Source organism: Cynocephalus volans, chromosome 7 (genome assembly GCF_027409185.1).
Source record: "Cynocephalus volans isolate mCynVol1 chromosome 7, mCynVol1.pri, whole genome shotgun sequence".
Classification (NCBI taxonomy): domain Eukaryota; kingdom Metazoa; phylum Chordata; class Mammalia; order Dermoptera; family Cynocephalidae; genus Cynocephalus; species Cynocephalus volans.
The window spans coordinates 131,442,599-131,459,861 of NC_084466.1; the positions used below are offsets into that span (position 1 = coordinate 131,442,599).

The 17,263-nt window shown below is 38.5% G+C and overlaps 1 protein-coding gene across 3 annotated transcripts in view; it reads right to left on the reverse strand.

The window, feature by feature from the left end:
- Positions 1 to 2,769: 2,769 nt before the first annotated feature.
- Positions 2,770 to 17,263, reverse strand: part of ERLIN1 (ER lipid raft associated 1) — a 35,722-nt gene continuing 21,228 nt past the window's right edge. For all 3 annotated transcript variants that reach the window (XM_063102049.1, XM_063102048.1, XM_063102050.1), the window contains 3 exons: positions 8,566 to 8,655; positions 7,635 to 7,714; positions 2,770 to 5,057 (listed from right to left, as the gene is read on the reverse strand). In XM_063102049.1, the coding sequence (XP_062958119.1) occupies positions 4,836 to 5,057; positions 7,635 to 7,714; positions 8,566 to 8,655 (392 nt within the window). In that variant the 3' untranslated portion in view covers positions 2,770 to 4,835. The remainder of the gene's footprint in view (positions 5,058 to 7,634; positions 7,715 to 8,565; positions 8,656 to 17,263) is intronic.

Here is a 17,263-nt window from a genome sequence, read left to right on the forward strand (position 1 = left end):
CCATTTTTAAACTGAGTTTTCTTATTAACTCCTGATCTGTACCTGGCTAGCACTGTTTCTCATCTTTCCCCTCTCTTTTTTCAGCACTACCATTTAGCCTTATCATATTTGAAATTCTTTGATGAAGGTCTACCATGAGATTGTTGATTCTAAGAGAGCAGACATATGGCTGTCTTACGGCTGTGTTGTTTACTGTTGGTCCATTATTTTACACATCTTAGGTTTTCCGGCACATATCAGGTACTCAACATTTGCTGAATTGCATTTAATTTGATGCTCACGTTATTTCTCCTATTGTGTCAGGAGGGTTGTTGTCTCCACTGAAAAACTTTTTGGGGTCATCTCTGACCATTTGTGCTCCTGTCTCCTTCTGGGTGAGAATTGTCCCTGGAGTATTCACTCTTGTGCCTACGTGGGATGAGTGTACACATGGACTGACTGCCATTTCCATAGTGTTGGAGGATCCCTGAGGTGAAAAACAGCATGTGAAGTGCATGTGCGAAGTGAGATGCAGTCAGAGGAAAAGAGTTGATGCCTGTGTGGAAATGTCCACTACAGCCACAGTTGGAATTAGAGGTGAGGTTGAGCAGAATTGCAGGAGGGTGCCCGAGGAGTCATATACCCAGTTTGTCAGAACTTTCCTTATGTGTCTGAATTCCAGCTATGGTTATTGTAACTGTTAAGATGCAAATCCCAACACACTTGCAAATGGGGAAAAACAATGCAAATTTGTTTTTGGACAAATTGCTGGGTTCAAGTAACTCTACTGGCATTTCTACTCCTACATCAACCTCTTACTGAATGTGGGCTGTCCCCAGAAAGGGGGTGTGCTCTTGGGTAGGGAGGCTTTCTTCAGCCAAGGGAAGTTTTTGCAGAGCAACTCCACTGAGCTGTCAGCACGGATTCCCCCAGCAACTGGGAGAATGAATGCTTCACACTTGAGAACATGGAATCTGGGTGATATGACATAGCATCCACTATAGCCTACTTGCTTCCTGTTAATAAGCAAGGAGAGCTGCTTCTCCAGGCTCGAAAGGGCTGATCTTTCTGGAATTAGCTGCCATACTGCCCTGCTCACCTAGAGCACTTCTGTCAAGCCTGGCAAAGGGCAGAGAAAGTCAAAACATGGGCCACCACTTCACATCACACATTAGCTATCTGTTTTACCCGTTTTCCTGGCCTCTATTGCAGGCCTCATATCCTCTAGAATTTTCTCTAAATTTAGAGCTTCGAGCTTCGAGCTGGACCAGCTTGTTGGGATGTCCCTGGAGGTCTATGGGTGAGCTTTAAAATCCAGGTAGCTTAGCTGATAGCTGCTGAAGACATAAGTCAATGTGTTCTGTTATGCCCTTGTAACTATCAGGCACTGTGCTCACTCCACTAGTTGAACTTACAGTCTTCTCAGACACAGAAACATATACTGACTCCTACAGTCTAGGTGAACCAAAGAATCTCATCAATAACCACGTGCGAGTCACTATGCTAGGTACAACATATCTTGTTGAACCCACAGAAGAGCCACCCTGCAAGGATGAGTAAATGGTTCAGAGATGTTAGGTAACTTCCCATTCTACACATGAAGTCCTGACATGGACACTCTAGCCTAACTTCTAAGTCCTGCTTCTTCCACTGCTTACTTGTCTGCATTTACCATTCATCCTTTTGTTCTTTCATGCAACAAAACTGACCGACTCATATGGGCCAGGCATCATAGCAGGCATTAGCAATAGATACTACCCCCCAGGAACAGCAGTCAGTCCCTGCCCTCAGTGAGCTCAGCATTTTTGAAAACACACGTTAGGCAGGTAATGAGAGATAAGAAGAGTGTTACAGAGGGGGAGGTACAAGAAGCTAACCCGAGCAAGTAGTTCAGGGTCACCTCTCTGAAGAAGAGATGAAGAATCATTATGAGCAACCAAAGCGAAGTTGGGACTACAAGGGAGGAAAAATGAACCCGGCAGATGGAACAACATATGCAAAGGGACAGAGAGAAGGTGCAATCAAGGACCCTACAGAAGAGTAGCTGGAGAGGCCAGCAGGAGCCAGAACAGGGAGAGCCTTGCACTCACTCATTTGGGACTTAATCCTAAAGCAATGAGGAGCCGTGAAATTTCTTCCCCACAGCAAGCAGCAGAAATCACTTCATTTTAATACCTACCAAAAGCCTACAGAATAATCAGTTCAAATTAGTTAAATCTCCCTGGTCTGCAGCAGCTGATATAGGATACTGTGGGGCTGGATCCCAGAAGAACCTGAGAGTGAAGGGCTGCTTTCCTCCAAACCCCCCATTACCACTCCCTGCTGGCCCAACATCACCGTGAAAATTGTCCCCAGGAGGGAATGTAGAGTGCTTGGGAAGAGCAAGTCCAAGCCTGGCTCTTGGGCCAAAAACATCTGAATCGGTGAAGTTAGTTATACCATATCATCACTGCTAGGTACGAGTTACACAAGTTGTTCTTCCTCAGTATAACCACCTCCTCCCTTCTAACTCTCAGGGAAGGCTCCAAGGGGCACGACACTCTATTCTCCTTCTCTGCTCCTCTGCTGCTGGGCCCTGTTCTTTATTAAATTCCAGGAATCAGGAAAGAGTGGAAACTGTTTTTAAAATTCTTATACCAGGTAGGCAGTATTCTGGGAAAAGCATAAGAAAAGTCTCTACAGTTAAATTAAACCAGGAAATAAACTGGTTACCTAGTTGAATTGGCAAGACAGCCTTAGGATGTTAAGACAACAGAAAAGAATGGAGACATGGGAAAAAACACAAATCACTGATAGTAAAATAATTTTATTTAGTGTCTTATTTTTAAAAATGTAGCATTTCACATATAAATTTAGACTTCAAGATTACAGTATATAATTGCCAAAAGGAACATCCCTGAAGGATGGCTAGACTTTGAGCTCACTGAGTGGGTGCAGGGAAGCACACCCATGGGGAGTTTCAGTGGAAGTGCTCTCTTTAAAACTCCACAATGGCATTTCCCTGTTCTTCAACCCTGCCACCAGGGCTTGTGGCTGGTAAGAAAACCCACAGTCATCACTTTGGGGCAACAGCTTTTCACTCATGTGAATAGGAAACATCTCTAGGAATAAAAGCACAGAGGTCAATGATCCAGATTTCCTACAACAATCATTATTTATCTGCAGCAATATGACAAGTTCAAGGTTTACTTTTATAATTCACAAAATCTTTTAAGAAGGGCTAAAGAACACAAAATTCATTCATAAAGAGAATGTATAGTATTAAATGAGCAAAAAAAATTATTTTCTCCATATTACAAATGCCTCTATAGTATAAGGCCCAGGGAAAAAACCCATTCAAATCTGGGCTTTCCTTTCCCAAATAAAGTATTTGGCACAACCCACAAGCTGTCACGAAGCTGACAGTACTGACAGCTGAAAGGTTTCTGGAGTGGTCCCATGACTTTTCTGTCTGGCTTCAACATGGTGCACACAAGAGGTGTCTTAACAAGTCACAGAAACTCAGGCCTAACTATGCGGCACACGGTTCCAGGAAAGTTAATCTGAAGGAAGAAAAAGTCCGTATGAAGTAGGTCTCCTATTGCCACAAGTTAACTCTGTCATCTTCTCACGGAAAATTAAATTTGCTGGTTGCCAGGAAGTCAGTAAAATCTTGATCTCTTAGGGAAGGTGAAAGTTGGAGATGTAACTTTGATTTCATCATCTCCGGGCCAGGAGGGAAGGAGCCAATGTTATGACCAAGGATACTTTTTAGGTTACTCTCTGTTCAACACTGTGTGGGCTCCTGATGAACAATATTAAGGAGAATTACATGCGAGTAACCATGGCAGCCCTAGGATTTGGCCTTTAAGCAGAAGGGCTGGAGCAAATTAATGTACCCCAAATCCAGTTTTAAAAATAAAAACTTCCTGCAATTGATACAATACTGTGCAGTAAAGGCTAAGAATTGTATGCTGCTCCTATTTCTGGTTAAAGCCCTTTCCCGCTCTCGGCCAGCCACAGCTAAGAGGTGACATAAGGAGTTAATTGTGGCTAAAAACCAGGCACCTTAGTCACACATGGCATGAGCAGTGATGCTGACAGTCATCACCCAATGGAGGAAATGCAGGGCCCCAGAGCTTGGGCTCACAGGAAAGATTTCATATCACCCAAAGCTTCAAACCAAGACCTCTTTATCGCTGAGCCTATTAATGCAATGAACTAGTGATTAGGAACCTCTATGAGGAATCTCTGGTTAGGTGGCAAAGCACACATGTCTGCAGGCCACCAACGTGACTGTTGGAAAACAGAAAGGTGCAAATCGAATCAAGTAAATCTTTGCTCAAGTGGAAGATCATTTCCTGGGAACCTTGGTGACCTGGATGTTAATCACATGGATGAATACTGAGACTGGACCCCAAAGAGAGAGCCTGGGTTCCAGGTATAATCAGTCTTCTTTAACTTACCATATCCTGGCCATTTTCTCTCTGAATGGTTGAGCACACATTTCCCCAGGGACCAATGTAAACATTACTCAATAAATCTCAGCTTAGAAAAACACAGCTTGTTATATATTTAGTGTTTAACATTCCAGTGCAGGCAGTATCTTAGCATCAGACTTTCCCTCATTCATGAGTACCAGTTTAGAAAGAAACACATACAGGACACTTGATAAAACTGTGGCTGTAAAGACCATTTGAGTGCCAGACAGCTGGCTCTATCCTGCAATCAGCTGACAAAGCAGGACTATCACAGGAGAGGCAGAACAGATGGAGCACAAGTTCTCTGTAAGTTCTCTGAAGAGTCCATATAACCACTGTTCCCACTGAAACTCTTGGGCCACATCTTGATATAGGAGAATATTTCCACCTCTTGCATCAACCTGTGCTCTCCTTGTTTTGGATAGGGCTCTCTCCAGAGGGTTTGAGAGCATCCTTAGAGGCAAGGGAGCTTTCTCTTCCAGTCCTAACATCTGAATATTTCAAACCACAAGAGGAGTCCACGAACATGCTAGGGATGTTGCTGCCAAAGTAGATCTTACTGTTAGAAGCAATGGCCTGGTACTTTTTGAGCTCCAGATATTCCGGGGTCAGTTTGTGCTGTGTGGGACAAACAAGAGCAAACGCATCAAGACACGCTGGTGCAATAGTCATCTCTCTCTTTCCCTACATCCGCTTCTCCTGTTGCTCTTTTGAATAACATGACTCAACTCTGAATGGTTGCCAGTGATTCTCTCACTTTGAGGTGTGACTATCACATTAACAGCTATGTTCCTGACTTAAGACTCCTTCAACAAGTCTGTCAATGCAGGAGAAGCTGTTCATTTTAATAAAAGGATTGGTAAGAAGGGTTTGGGGGAAAAATTAATGATAACTATTTAATGATAATAACTAACATTTCTACAGCAACTTAGGGCCTATGAAGTACTTTTGTATATGCTTTCTAATTTCATCTAACTGAATTCAACCTGGAATTGGTCTGGAATTTCTGCTGATTTTTTTGAGAGAGGTATACAGGCCAACGAATGAGAGTGGCAGAGCTTCAAAGGAAGGGCCTGAGCTCATAACCTTATTATCAGGTGTCAGTGATTCTGCTTTTCTTGACCAAATTGTAGAACTAGAAAAGATCTCAAGAAGTCATGAGATTTGGTCTCTTTTCTTTACCTCCCTCACTGTCCCACAGCATTCTGTTTTATTTAAATCATGGTGCCAAAATATATCCAACCAAAACCTCTCTGGATTTGATTAAAACTCATTTTCATTGTTCCCTGGAATATATGCCTCCCAAACCCCCTCCGAACCCTCCCTAGTGAAACTCTCCTCATCTTGAGTCTCAGACTGTCCTCCAGGCAAAAGCCCATCTTGTCCTTCGCAGGCCCAAAGCCTCTATTTTCTGCACTCTGCCATCTTTCACTCCCTGGATCTCTATCCTCTCCAGTTGATTCATAACCTCTGTCAAAACATTGCAATCAAATATGGTAATAGCGCATGCTATGGGTCAAATATGTCCTCCAAAAGTTCATATATTGGAACTTAATTTCCATTGTAACAGTGTTAAGAGGGTGGAAAATGCTATTATGGTAACTGAAAGGTAGGGTTTTTAAGAGGTGATTAGATTGTGAGGACTGTGCCCTTGTGAATGAATTAATCCATTCATGGAGTAATGGGTATGCTTCAGATGGCTTTATAAGGAGGGCAAGTGAGGAGTTCAGCTCTTTTACTCAGCCCATTCTCACCATGTGACACCCTGCATTGCTGTGGAGCATTACCACCAAGAGGAATGCCTTCACCAGATGTGTCTCCTGGACTTTGGACTTCCCAGCCTCTAAAACTATAAGAAATAAATTTCCTTTCTTTATAAATTACCAAGTTTCAGGAGTTCTGTTTATAAGGAGCAGAAATAGACTAAAACTGCACAACCAAATTAATTCCTAAGCCTTTTAATGTAGGTTGGTATATAAGTAGCATTTTCCAAAATGGCAAAAAACTATTTATTGCCCCTTTCAGAATAAGGCTGACCTCAATGGTAAGGTCTTAATTCGTGCCTGGCCGCTTCTTCCATTACAAATTTGGACTGCTAGTTTTATAAACTAGTTTCCTATTTTGCCTTCTTCATGACCAAATTCCATTCGGTTTCTATACAGTTGTGCCCTCCAATGTTAAGTTTATTTCTAAATTTATCCTGGTGTTCACAGTACTGACAACTTTCATTCTGTCAACCTATCATATCTTAGCATTTCTTCTAAATACAGACTATGCTGTTCCTTTCTATATTGAAAATTGAAGCCCTGTCTACACCTTAAATCTTCACTCTAATCCTTCAAACTGCATTGTACACTTCAGCAATCTCTATCTTATCCTTTATCTGTTCTAATTTACTCTACAACTAATAACCTTATAAATCATGGATATATCCTTCCCTTCTCAAAATACTACAGGTGTTCTAGCTGCCTCTTAATTAAATAACTTCAGCTGACTAGGCCTATACTCTCTAGCCAACTTACCCTAGTACTTACACAAAAATCGCTCACCCATACCTTCTCAAGTAATTCCTCATGACTGGAACTGTTTTTTTAAATCCATAAACAAGAAGTACTCAATTGGGGGCATTTAGAAATATGTGTATGTGTGGTTGTTAAAACAGCTGATGAGCACTACTGACATTTAGTAGTCAAGGGCCAGGAATGCAAAATAACCCACAATGCATAAAACAGTCTTCAACAATGAAAAAATACCTCACTCCAAAATGCCGAGAATGTGTCCAATGAGAAACACTACTCTAAAGCTTAGAACCTACCAAAAAAGCTACCTTATCTAGAAAGCAATTCTAAATGAACTTTACTCTTTTCCTGTCACTCTTGTCATTTCCAGAGAAAACCTTCAACTTTACTGATTATACTGCAGTACAAATGAATGGATGTATGGTATTTGACCTGTGTTTATGTATCAGTTTGCTTTTGCCCTAGCTCCTCTCTTTTATAAAGAACTATACAAAGTTCCATACCCAATAAGAGTGCAGTATGTCTTGCTAAGTGATTGGCTGATTCTGGAGGATGTGCTGGTCACTACCCTTCCTTGACGTTGGATAAAATCACCTCTATCATATTAGAGCCCCTGAAAAGGAAAAGCAAAACCCCAAATTGTATCACCAGGAAAGTGGCATGGAGAACCAGTCACCTTGTTTGAGGTGGCATATTTATGTGCAGCATAATACTCAGCATCTGCTTTCGCCTTCTCTCGGGCCAGAAATGCAGCATCTAGCAAGTAAAAGAGTCAGGGTGTTTAAAACAAAGGAAAGTTCGAAATCCATTCCCTCAGCTGGTAAGAGTCCCATTCTCCACCACCTAATATTTCAACTGCTTACTTCACTTTAAACATTTATAACAACATTAACAGTTTTCAAATCCCAGTCCCCAGACAGCTCCTTCTCAAACGGGAATACTCTTGAATCTGTTGTGTAACTCTCAGCTCATCTGAGCCCACTCATTTTCTACCTGAAGTTGCTTCTTCTTTCCTCCATCCCTTCTCCTACTTCCCATCACCCAAAGGCTTCAAGTAAAATAACTAAGTCCAGACATGAAAGTTCTGCTTTATTTACTGCAATGTCCCCATCCCCTCCAAATTTGATCTATAAGCAGTTGACACAGAAAGATAGAAAGCAGTACTATACATGCAAAAGTCTGTGAACTAAGAACATTAACATCTTACTATATGAAATCAAGGAGTTTCAGATCCTTCATGAATATTGGGGCTTCTGTTTTTCCAAATTTTTTTTTGGGGTGGGGGGAACAAGTGGAAAAGAAACTGGTGGTGGTGGTGTTTATTAACTCGTACACTTTTTACAATTGATTATGCGTAATTTTTACCTGAGAAGAAAGTGGTAGCTAATAAGCCCCAGTTTAAGGAAGGGACGAAAAATTGAAATACCCACAGTCACAAACCAAACCAAGAGCTAGATAATAGCAAATCTTAAAAATCTGTCTGGACTATCAGCTAGTTCCTCCAGACTAGATTATTCTGTCTTTGGCATTCCCACCCACCACAACAAGAGCCCAATCCCTGAGTCAAAAATGTGGCACAGTCAAAACCTCATTGCTCCCCAATGTACCTTCAATTTCAGAAATGCGCTTTTCAGTTTCTTTCTCCATCACCTTCTGCTGAAACCGAATTTTTGCCACTTGTGCAATCTTCTCTGCTTCTATAATTACACAACAAAAGAAGACACATTCAAAAACATCTCTCTAGTTCCTGAGACCCTTAAAATTAGCAGCACACATTTAATTAGTCTAACATTTAATTACGCAATGTTATGGGCTAATTGTTTCATTAAGTTTTATCTATCCAGGCTATGAACAACTCAAAGGAAAAAAGGGAATTTATTTCCTAATTCACTGTTCTATTTTTACAGAGCAAGGTTTGTGGGAAGAGGGAAAACAAAAGGTTAATAGTTTCAATCCTTCACGGGACTATATAGCAATGGTCCACAAGCTAATGGGAAAAAAATGATACTTTATGAAACTACCACAGAACAAAAACAGAACAACATAAATGCACAGCAACACAGGACAATAATATAATGTGGCAGGAGAAAGAAAGAAAAAGGGAGATAAGTGAAACCATATTAAAATAATGAACATGATCTAGGAGGACATGGCAAGAAGCATAAGGATGAGAAAGTATAAAGGAACAAGTCATAATGAATAGGTGATATGCAGCCAGCTGACAAGAAAAGACAAAAAATAAGAATAGAAAAAGGGCAAGAAGACATCTGCCTTGAGTGATAGGCTAAGGAACTTAGTTTTAATATACTTAGGATCTACTATAAGTTACCATAAGGGAAATGACATGATGAAAATAATATCAGAGGAGTAGTATTATGATTTGCTGTAGAAGATAAAACAGAAAGCAGGATGATTCATCTGAAAATGTGAAAGCAAATGTTGGGAATGAATATGGTAGCTGTAGCAGGCAGGTATACATAGGAGAAATTAAACACTCTTAGTAAACTTCCAGCCTAACCAAAGGACTCAGGACCAGGGAAGAAAGACTCTAATTACATTTCAAACTTAATCACTGCAATTCTCAAAGAACATTCTCAATTCTCCTTTTCAGCCAGAGAAGGTGAGTATTTTAACATATCTTATCTTTGACCCATAGGGCAAGTGCATAATGGAAAGAAAATTTCCAAGTGGTTTCTTCTTTCCAGAAGACAGTATCCTTTACAAACTACTCCAGGGACATCAGAGTTAAATCAATCTATATTACACCATCTGAAAAATAAACCACTATGCTCAACGGGGCTAGAAATTTCATTATAAGCAGAAGATCAAGATAAAACTTGAATAAAAGGTAAGGGATCTGGAGCCTACAGCTGAAACCCAGAGAATGTTGTCTCAACAAAGGGGGACTTTTGTGGTAATCCCATTCAACACTGTACTCTGTCATGTGGAAATAAAGAGCATGACGAGTCTTCTAGTTCTAGCAAACTGGTAGAATAGGCTAGTGAGAAAACCCTTCAGCTAACAACACCTTAAAATGCTACATAAAACATAGCAGATTTGTTTTTAATGCATGGCTAAGTGCCTAAGAAAGAACAGGAGATTGCCTTAGGTGATATAAGTGAAGGGTGAGCTGGAAGCTTGTATGGTGGCAGCCCTGGGGGATGGTTATTAGATGAGAAAGGGAGACAGAAATGGGTTACTACCCATGCAGGACCAGGAAATGAGAGCAATGCTAGAACTAAGACTCCACCATAAAAACCAAGACCTCTAGAGGCTCCGGTCAAGATGGTGGAATAGCCAGTCCCCAGTGTCACTCTCTCCCACAAATCAACCAATTTACAACTATAAAAATATAACAACAGCCAAGCTGGGGCCACTGGAGCTCAGGGGAAGAGAAGAGACCTACAGAGTTCATGAAGTGGGAGAAGCCACAATGGGAGAAACAAAAAACTGCTTGGAGCATTTTGGGCAGTGGCCACTTTAAGGCTGGAACTGCTGAGCATGTGGAGCAGGAGCCGGCAGAAGCTGCAGCTGTGCCCTTCAGATGAAGTTGCTTGGAGGCAGCAGGGGAGAAGAGGGACTTGATGGCCCCCAGTACAGCAAGACCACTAATAGGGTTCCCATGGACCCACGCAGGAGTGAGGAGCCAGAACAGCTGAAAAACGTGAGCCATTCAGAGGCCGGTGAGTCATCATAATGGACCGGTGCAGGGCCCAGGAAGTGTTCAGAGCAAGGGTGGTGGGAGAGATGGACCAACTGGCAGAACACTGGGACACAAGCAAGGATAGCCGATCCACCCCCCAATCAGCACAGGACCACTCAGAGGAGACTGGTCAGGAATGCAGAATTGCATGGGATGCATTTTGATGAAAAGATTCAGGCCCAGATCAGAGTTTCTACACAACCCAGGTGCACCGGGTCTCTGGAGAGCCAGAAGTAGTATAAGGTCAACTGTTAAGCCCTGAGCTGCACAAAAAGCCTTCACTAGGGAAACAGCATCAAAGCAGCAATTTAGCTCAACCACACAGCTCAAGTACTGGTTCCTATAGGAAGTTTCCCCATTTTAGAAGTAAACAAAGGACAAAAAATTAGTTCCAGCCCAGGCACACTGCGCCAGCGCCTCAGGGCCCCACCCCGGGGCTCGGGGTATAGAGCCGAGGACTGGACCCCTCCTACAACCAGGCACACCACCAGCGCCAAGGAGCATGCCAAAAACATCACCTCCATGTGGGTGGCCCGCCATAGCCACCACACTAACAACAGCTGCCGCGAAAGTGGCTAGACATCACAACCACCATGCAGATGGTTCACCAGCCACTGGAGTGCACTGACACAAGGAGGGTCACCAACAGAGACCAAAGAAAAGAAGAGGATGTCTCTCTCCACAAAGCCCCTTCCAGAGTGACAGAAAAAGCATCTGCTCTATGATAATATTGGGGGAACTATCTGTCCAATAGCATTGGACAGATCATCTAGGCAATAAATCAACCAAGTAACCATTACTCTTTCAGAGGGAGAGAAGAAATCTAGGGTTATCAGTGGTGGGGAGTGGGGAGGGAGAGGGGCATAGGGAGGGATTGGACAAGGGGCATAAAGAATAAGTAAAATTTGTAACAATATACATACTAGTAATATTGATTTGATCAACATATGTCAACACTGAATCCCAAAAATATGTATAATCAATTATGATTCAATTAAAAAAAAACAACAAAAAACCAATACCTCTGGAGGGCTGCAACTCTAGTGAAAGAGAGTCTAAAAACCTTTAGACAGTGAGAAGTAAGCTTTTCTCTAGACACATCATAATAAAACTGGAGAATACCCAAATACAGAGAAAAATCTTAACAGCAAAAAGAGAAGAAAGACTGAATACTTAAAAGGATCAGTTAGACTGGCAGCATACTTGTAAACAGGAACAGCAGGACAAACAAAAAGGAAATAATATTGCCAAAGTGATAAGGAAAAATAAGTTTAGTTTGATTTAGAATTATAGGCTAAATTACCATTCAAGATAATAAAGGCATTTTCAGACCAAGGAAGACTGAAGAAGTAATTCTACTCCTTAGCCTTTTTTTAAAATTCAATATCAGAAATGCACTTTTCAGTTTCTTTCTCGATCACCTTCTGCTGAAACCAAATTTTTGCCACTTGTGCAAAATTGAAAAAGAAAAAAAACTAAAAGAAAAAAAGAGGAATTGCCAAAAGCAATGGAGAGGAAAAAATTACTCAATACATGTAAATCAAAATATTTACTGTAAGATCAATAATATGATAATCAGTGGGAGGATAAAAACAACATGAAACTAAAATTCTAGGCAATAATAATATGTAAGACTTAAGAACAGTGATAAGAGTTAAAACACTCTAAGGTATTGTTCAAGAAAAAGATGGAATGATTAGATTTTGTTAAGTCAGGTACACTTGTTAACATTTTACAGGTAATAACTGGTTATACATTCCAGAAATAGAATGTAAAACTTCCAATTAAGTAAGAACAAGAAAATAATATGGAAAATTTAATCAGTTCAATACCAGTCAGAACAGAGGGGAAAAGGCAGCAGAGAAAAAAAATGCATGGTAAATGGCACATAATTATGTGATACAAACAAATCCAAATATAGCAGTAACCACAATAAATATAAAAAGACTAAACTCACCAGTTAAAAGACAGATTCTCACATTGGATAAGATAACAAAATCCAGCTATATGCTGTTTACAAGAGACACACCTAAAACATAATGACATAGAAAAGTTGAAAGTAAAAGGATGGGAAAAGATACACCAAGAATATAACTAACCAAGAAAACACTGGCACAGCTATATAGATCTTAAACAAAAAAAAACATGTTTAGTTATCCCTAAGGTTATTACAAAACAGGAGCAATTTTCCAGGGTGATGTAATGATCCTGAACCTGAATGCTCTTAATGATATAGTCCCAAATATATAAAGAAAACAATTTCAAGTCAACAAATCCATGGTCATAGTGAGAGATTTTAAAACACCTTTCTCAGTAACAGATAGCTCAAGAAGGCAAAAATTAGAAGAATACAGAAGAGATGTGAACAACGTAAATTATAAGCCTGACAATAAATAGGCCACAAAGCAAATTTCAACAAACACTTAAGAATCCGTATAACAGATCTTATTTTCTGACTACAATACAGTAACATTGGAAATCAACAACAAAGAGTTAGCCCCTTAAAACCCACTAAACCAGAAATTTAAAGACACACTTTTAATAATCCATGAGTCAAAGAAGAAATATAATGGAAATGTTTTTAAAAGAATTAAAACAGAACACCAATAAACAAAGTACATTTCAAAACTTGTGAGATGCAGCTAAAGCAGTGCTTAGAAGAAAATTAATAATCTTACATGTTTCAATCAGAAAAAACTAAAAGTTAATAATGAATTAAGTACATGTACCTAACTCAAGAAGTTAGAAAAGAACCAATGAATAAACTCAAAACAATTAGAATAAAAATAAGTGTAAATAATATAATTGAAAATAAAGTAACAATAAAAAACCCACCAAAAACAAAAACAAAAGCCAGTTCTCTGAAAAGATGAATAAGACAGACCTCTGGCAAACTGATTCAGCTAAAGACAAGGCAAAAATAATATTAGAAATGAAAAGGGGGTATACAGATTTGGCAGAGGTTTTAAAAACCATGAAAGAATTCTACAAACAAATTTATGCCTTCAAATTTGAAACATAAGATGAAATGGGACAATTTTCTATAAAAATATAGTTACCAAAACTGGCTTAAAAAGAAACAAATAGCTGAATAGACCTATACTCAATATAGAAATTAAATCAGTAGGTTAAATTTTGCCACAAAAAACAAACAAGCAAACAAAAAAAGCACAGACCCCACTAGACCAAGATGGTTTTTATAAGTGAGTTCCACCAGACCAACAAAGGATAAACTTCTACAAAATGCTCCAGAACATAGAAAATGAAGAAATGCTCTTTAACTCATTTTGAGACTAGTACAGCCATGATACCAAAAAAAAAAAAAAAAACAAAAAAAAACTTGACAGCAGAGGATAAGAAAAGAGAAAATTATAAGGGGGTCTTATTTATGAAAATAAAAGTAAAACTTCTAAAGAAATTACCAGCAAACAATATAGAGAAATGTATTGGGGTAAACCTCCTACATTATGATCAAGTGGGTTTATACCAGGAATGCAAAGGTAATTTAGTCAGAGAAAATCTGTTAATATAATTCACCCTATTAACGGCTTTAAAAAGAAAAATCATATGTTCATCTCAACATATGTAGAAAAAAATTCTAAAAGTTTTAACAGCCATTCACATTAAAAGCTCTTGACAAGCAAAGAACAGAAGGAAATTTCATTAACTAATAAATATTAAGTATAGAAAATGTCATTAGGACTACTCAAGTAAGGGAGGAGACAAGAATGCCTGTCACCATCTTTCTTTTCTACACTGTACTGGAAGTCATAGCTTAAAGCAGTAAGATAAGAAAAAGAAATACAAGGTGTGGGATTATAAAGGAAAAAAACAAAACTGTCCTTATCTGAACACAATATGCTTGATCACATGGGAAATCCAAGAGACTATAAGAAATAACAGCATTTTCAGCAAAACTGATAAATAATCAAGAGCAACAAAAAAAATCAACGTATACAAAAGCAACAATTAGAGAAGATGCCTCTAAAAGAGAGCCTGTTTATAATAGCAAAAAACTTAAAGAATATACAGGAATAAATCTCTAACAAATGTGCAAGAACTTGAAGAAGAAAATTGGCACTTTTTGAAAAATATTCTCATAAATAGAGGAATATAATAGATTTATAAGATTCAATATCATAAATATTGTAATTCTCTCCAAATTGATGTATATGAATGTAATTCCAGTCAAAATCCCAACACAGTATTTTTCAGAACTTGAGGAGTTGGTTCTAAATTTATATCAAGGAATAAAGGGCTAGAACAATTTCAGGAATAGTTAATAGTTAAGAGGAATAGTTAAGAAGAAACTCACTCAAATAGCAAGATTTAACATAAAAGCTACATTGATAAAAATAAGGTAATACTGGGGAAAGATAGACCAAAAAATTGGAACAAAATAGAGATCCTAGCAACAAATTACATATACAGTAGTATCTTATTATATGACAGACGTGGCACAGGATATAAGTAGTGGAAATAATAAACTATTATTTAATAAATAGTCTAAGTCAACTGGTTTGGCATTTGGAAAAATAAAACTGAATCCCCACATCACACCAAACACTCAAATAAATTCCAGATGAATTAAAGGACTAAATATGAAAAGCAAAACTTTAAAACTTTTAAAATAAAATTATTATTTTGGCGTAGGGAAAGAATTCTCAAACAAGATAGGAAAGGCACAAACCATAAAAGGAAAAGATTAATGAATGTGACTACATGAAAATTAAATATATATGTATGTCAAAGATATCATAAAGTTAAAGACGAGCCACAAATTGAGAGAAGATATTTGCAATGCATAAATCTGGGAAAGAATTAGTATCCAGGAGATATAAAAAAACTCCTACAAATCAATTCAAAAAAGCAACTGAAAAATGGATTAAGGATATGAACAGGCAATTCACATATAAAATAAAAAAGGAAACCTGAATGACAATAAACAGCATTAAACTTTTCTAATAAGCAGGGAAATTCAAATTCAAATTACATGATACCATGTCCACTGTCAAGTTGGCATACATTTTTAAAAGTCTGATAACTCCAAGGACTGAGGAGGATGTGCAAGAATAGGAACTCAAATTTGGCAGCACAAAAATTGGAACTCAAACATTGTTGTAGAGAGAGTAAAATGGAAGGATCACTTTAGAGAGCACTTTGAAGACATTCATACCCTATGACCCAGCAATTCTACTTTGAGATATATATTCTATAGAGTGCTTCTCAAACTACTTGTGGGAAAGCACTCCCTGTTTTTTTGTATTTCAACTGTTAGGAACCAATAAATTATAAACTATAATAAAAATGAATTACTAGAAAAAAGAAATTAAAAACCACAACCAAAACATAAACATATAAGCTCTAATTTTTTATTAGATTCAATAGACATGAAAGTACCATGTTAAAATGCCATGAGAACATCTAAACATTCATTCTCAATTTCTATGCTCATCTCATTGTGGCTCAGAAACAAAAAGCTGGTGATAGGGCACTGACCCAGAACACAAGCTGAGTAACGCTGCTCTAGGAAAACTCTTGCACAAGTGCACAAGGAGACATGGATAAGGACGTTATTGCAGCAGTGTTTGTAATAAGGAAAACCTAGAAACTACCCAAGCCTTCATCGTCAATTCATCAGAATAAAATGAAGTCTGCTCATAGAATGAAATGCTCAGTACTTAAAAAATGTACTATATTTACATGTATCAATACGAATATTGTTTAAAAAAAAAAGGAAAGGTGTAAAATAAAAGGAAGAGTTTGATACCATTGTTGTAGTTTCAAATAGGTAAAAAATTCTATAAACTCTTTTTTGTTTTATGCTTAACAGTAAAAGTATAAAAATATGGACAGAAAGGATATATATCAAACTTCGGAATAGAAGCTACTCTGAGAAAAAAGACCAGGGGAGAGTACGAAAGAGGCTTCAGATATATAATTTGTTTCCTTAAAAGAAAATATGGGTTGGCAGGTTAGCACAGTGGGATCCCTGTACCAGCCAGCCACCAAAAAAAAAAAAAAAAAAAAAAAGAAGAAGAAAAAAAGTAAAAAAAGAAAATACGAACTGAAGGAAATAGGGTAAAATCTTAAGCTTTCATTATATTGTTCTCTGTACATTCCTGTATATTTGAATATTTAACAAAAAATGTCTTACATTTTCAGCATCAACTGAGAGCCTAAGATAGCTGGATCCTAGAGTGTGAAGGAAACCACTGTAATTCAAAATGAGCTATAAGCAACCTGCCATACTTTCACAGATGGCATTATCTACCCAGATACAACTAGATACATATCAATAGCAAGGATGCATACTATAATCCTGAGCTTTGGCCAAAAAACTTCCCTCTTTAATCTGTATAATGAAAACCATACTCCACAGAGACTAAAGCTGCCCATAAACCCTATCCATTCTCGCTGTCTTTGAAAAAGACAACAGTGGCAGCCAATAACATGATGCAGAGCCAAAGCACTTCATTAAGAACTGGCCTCACCTACTTTTAAAGGCTTTAGGACATCTGAAAGTACAATGCGGTTTCCAGAATTCTCCCCATATAACGCAAAATTGAGTCCCATCAACATCCAGTAAGAGAATGACAAAG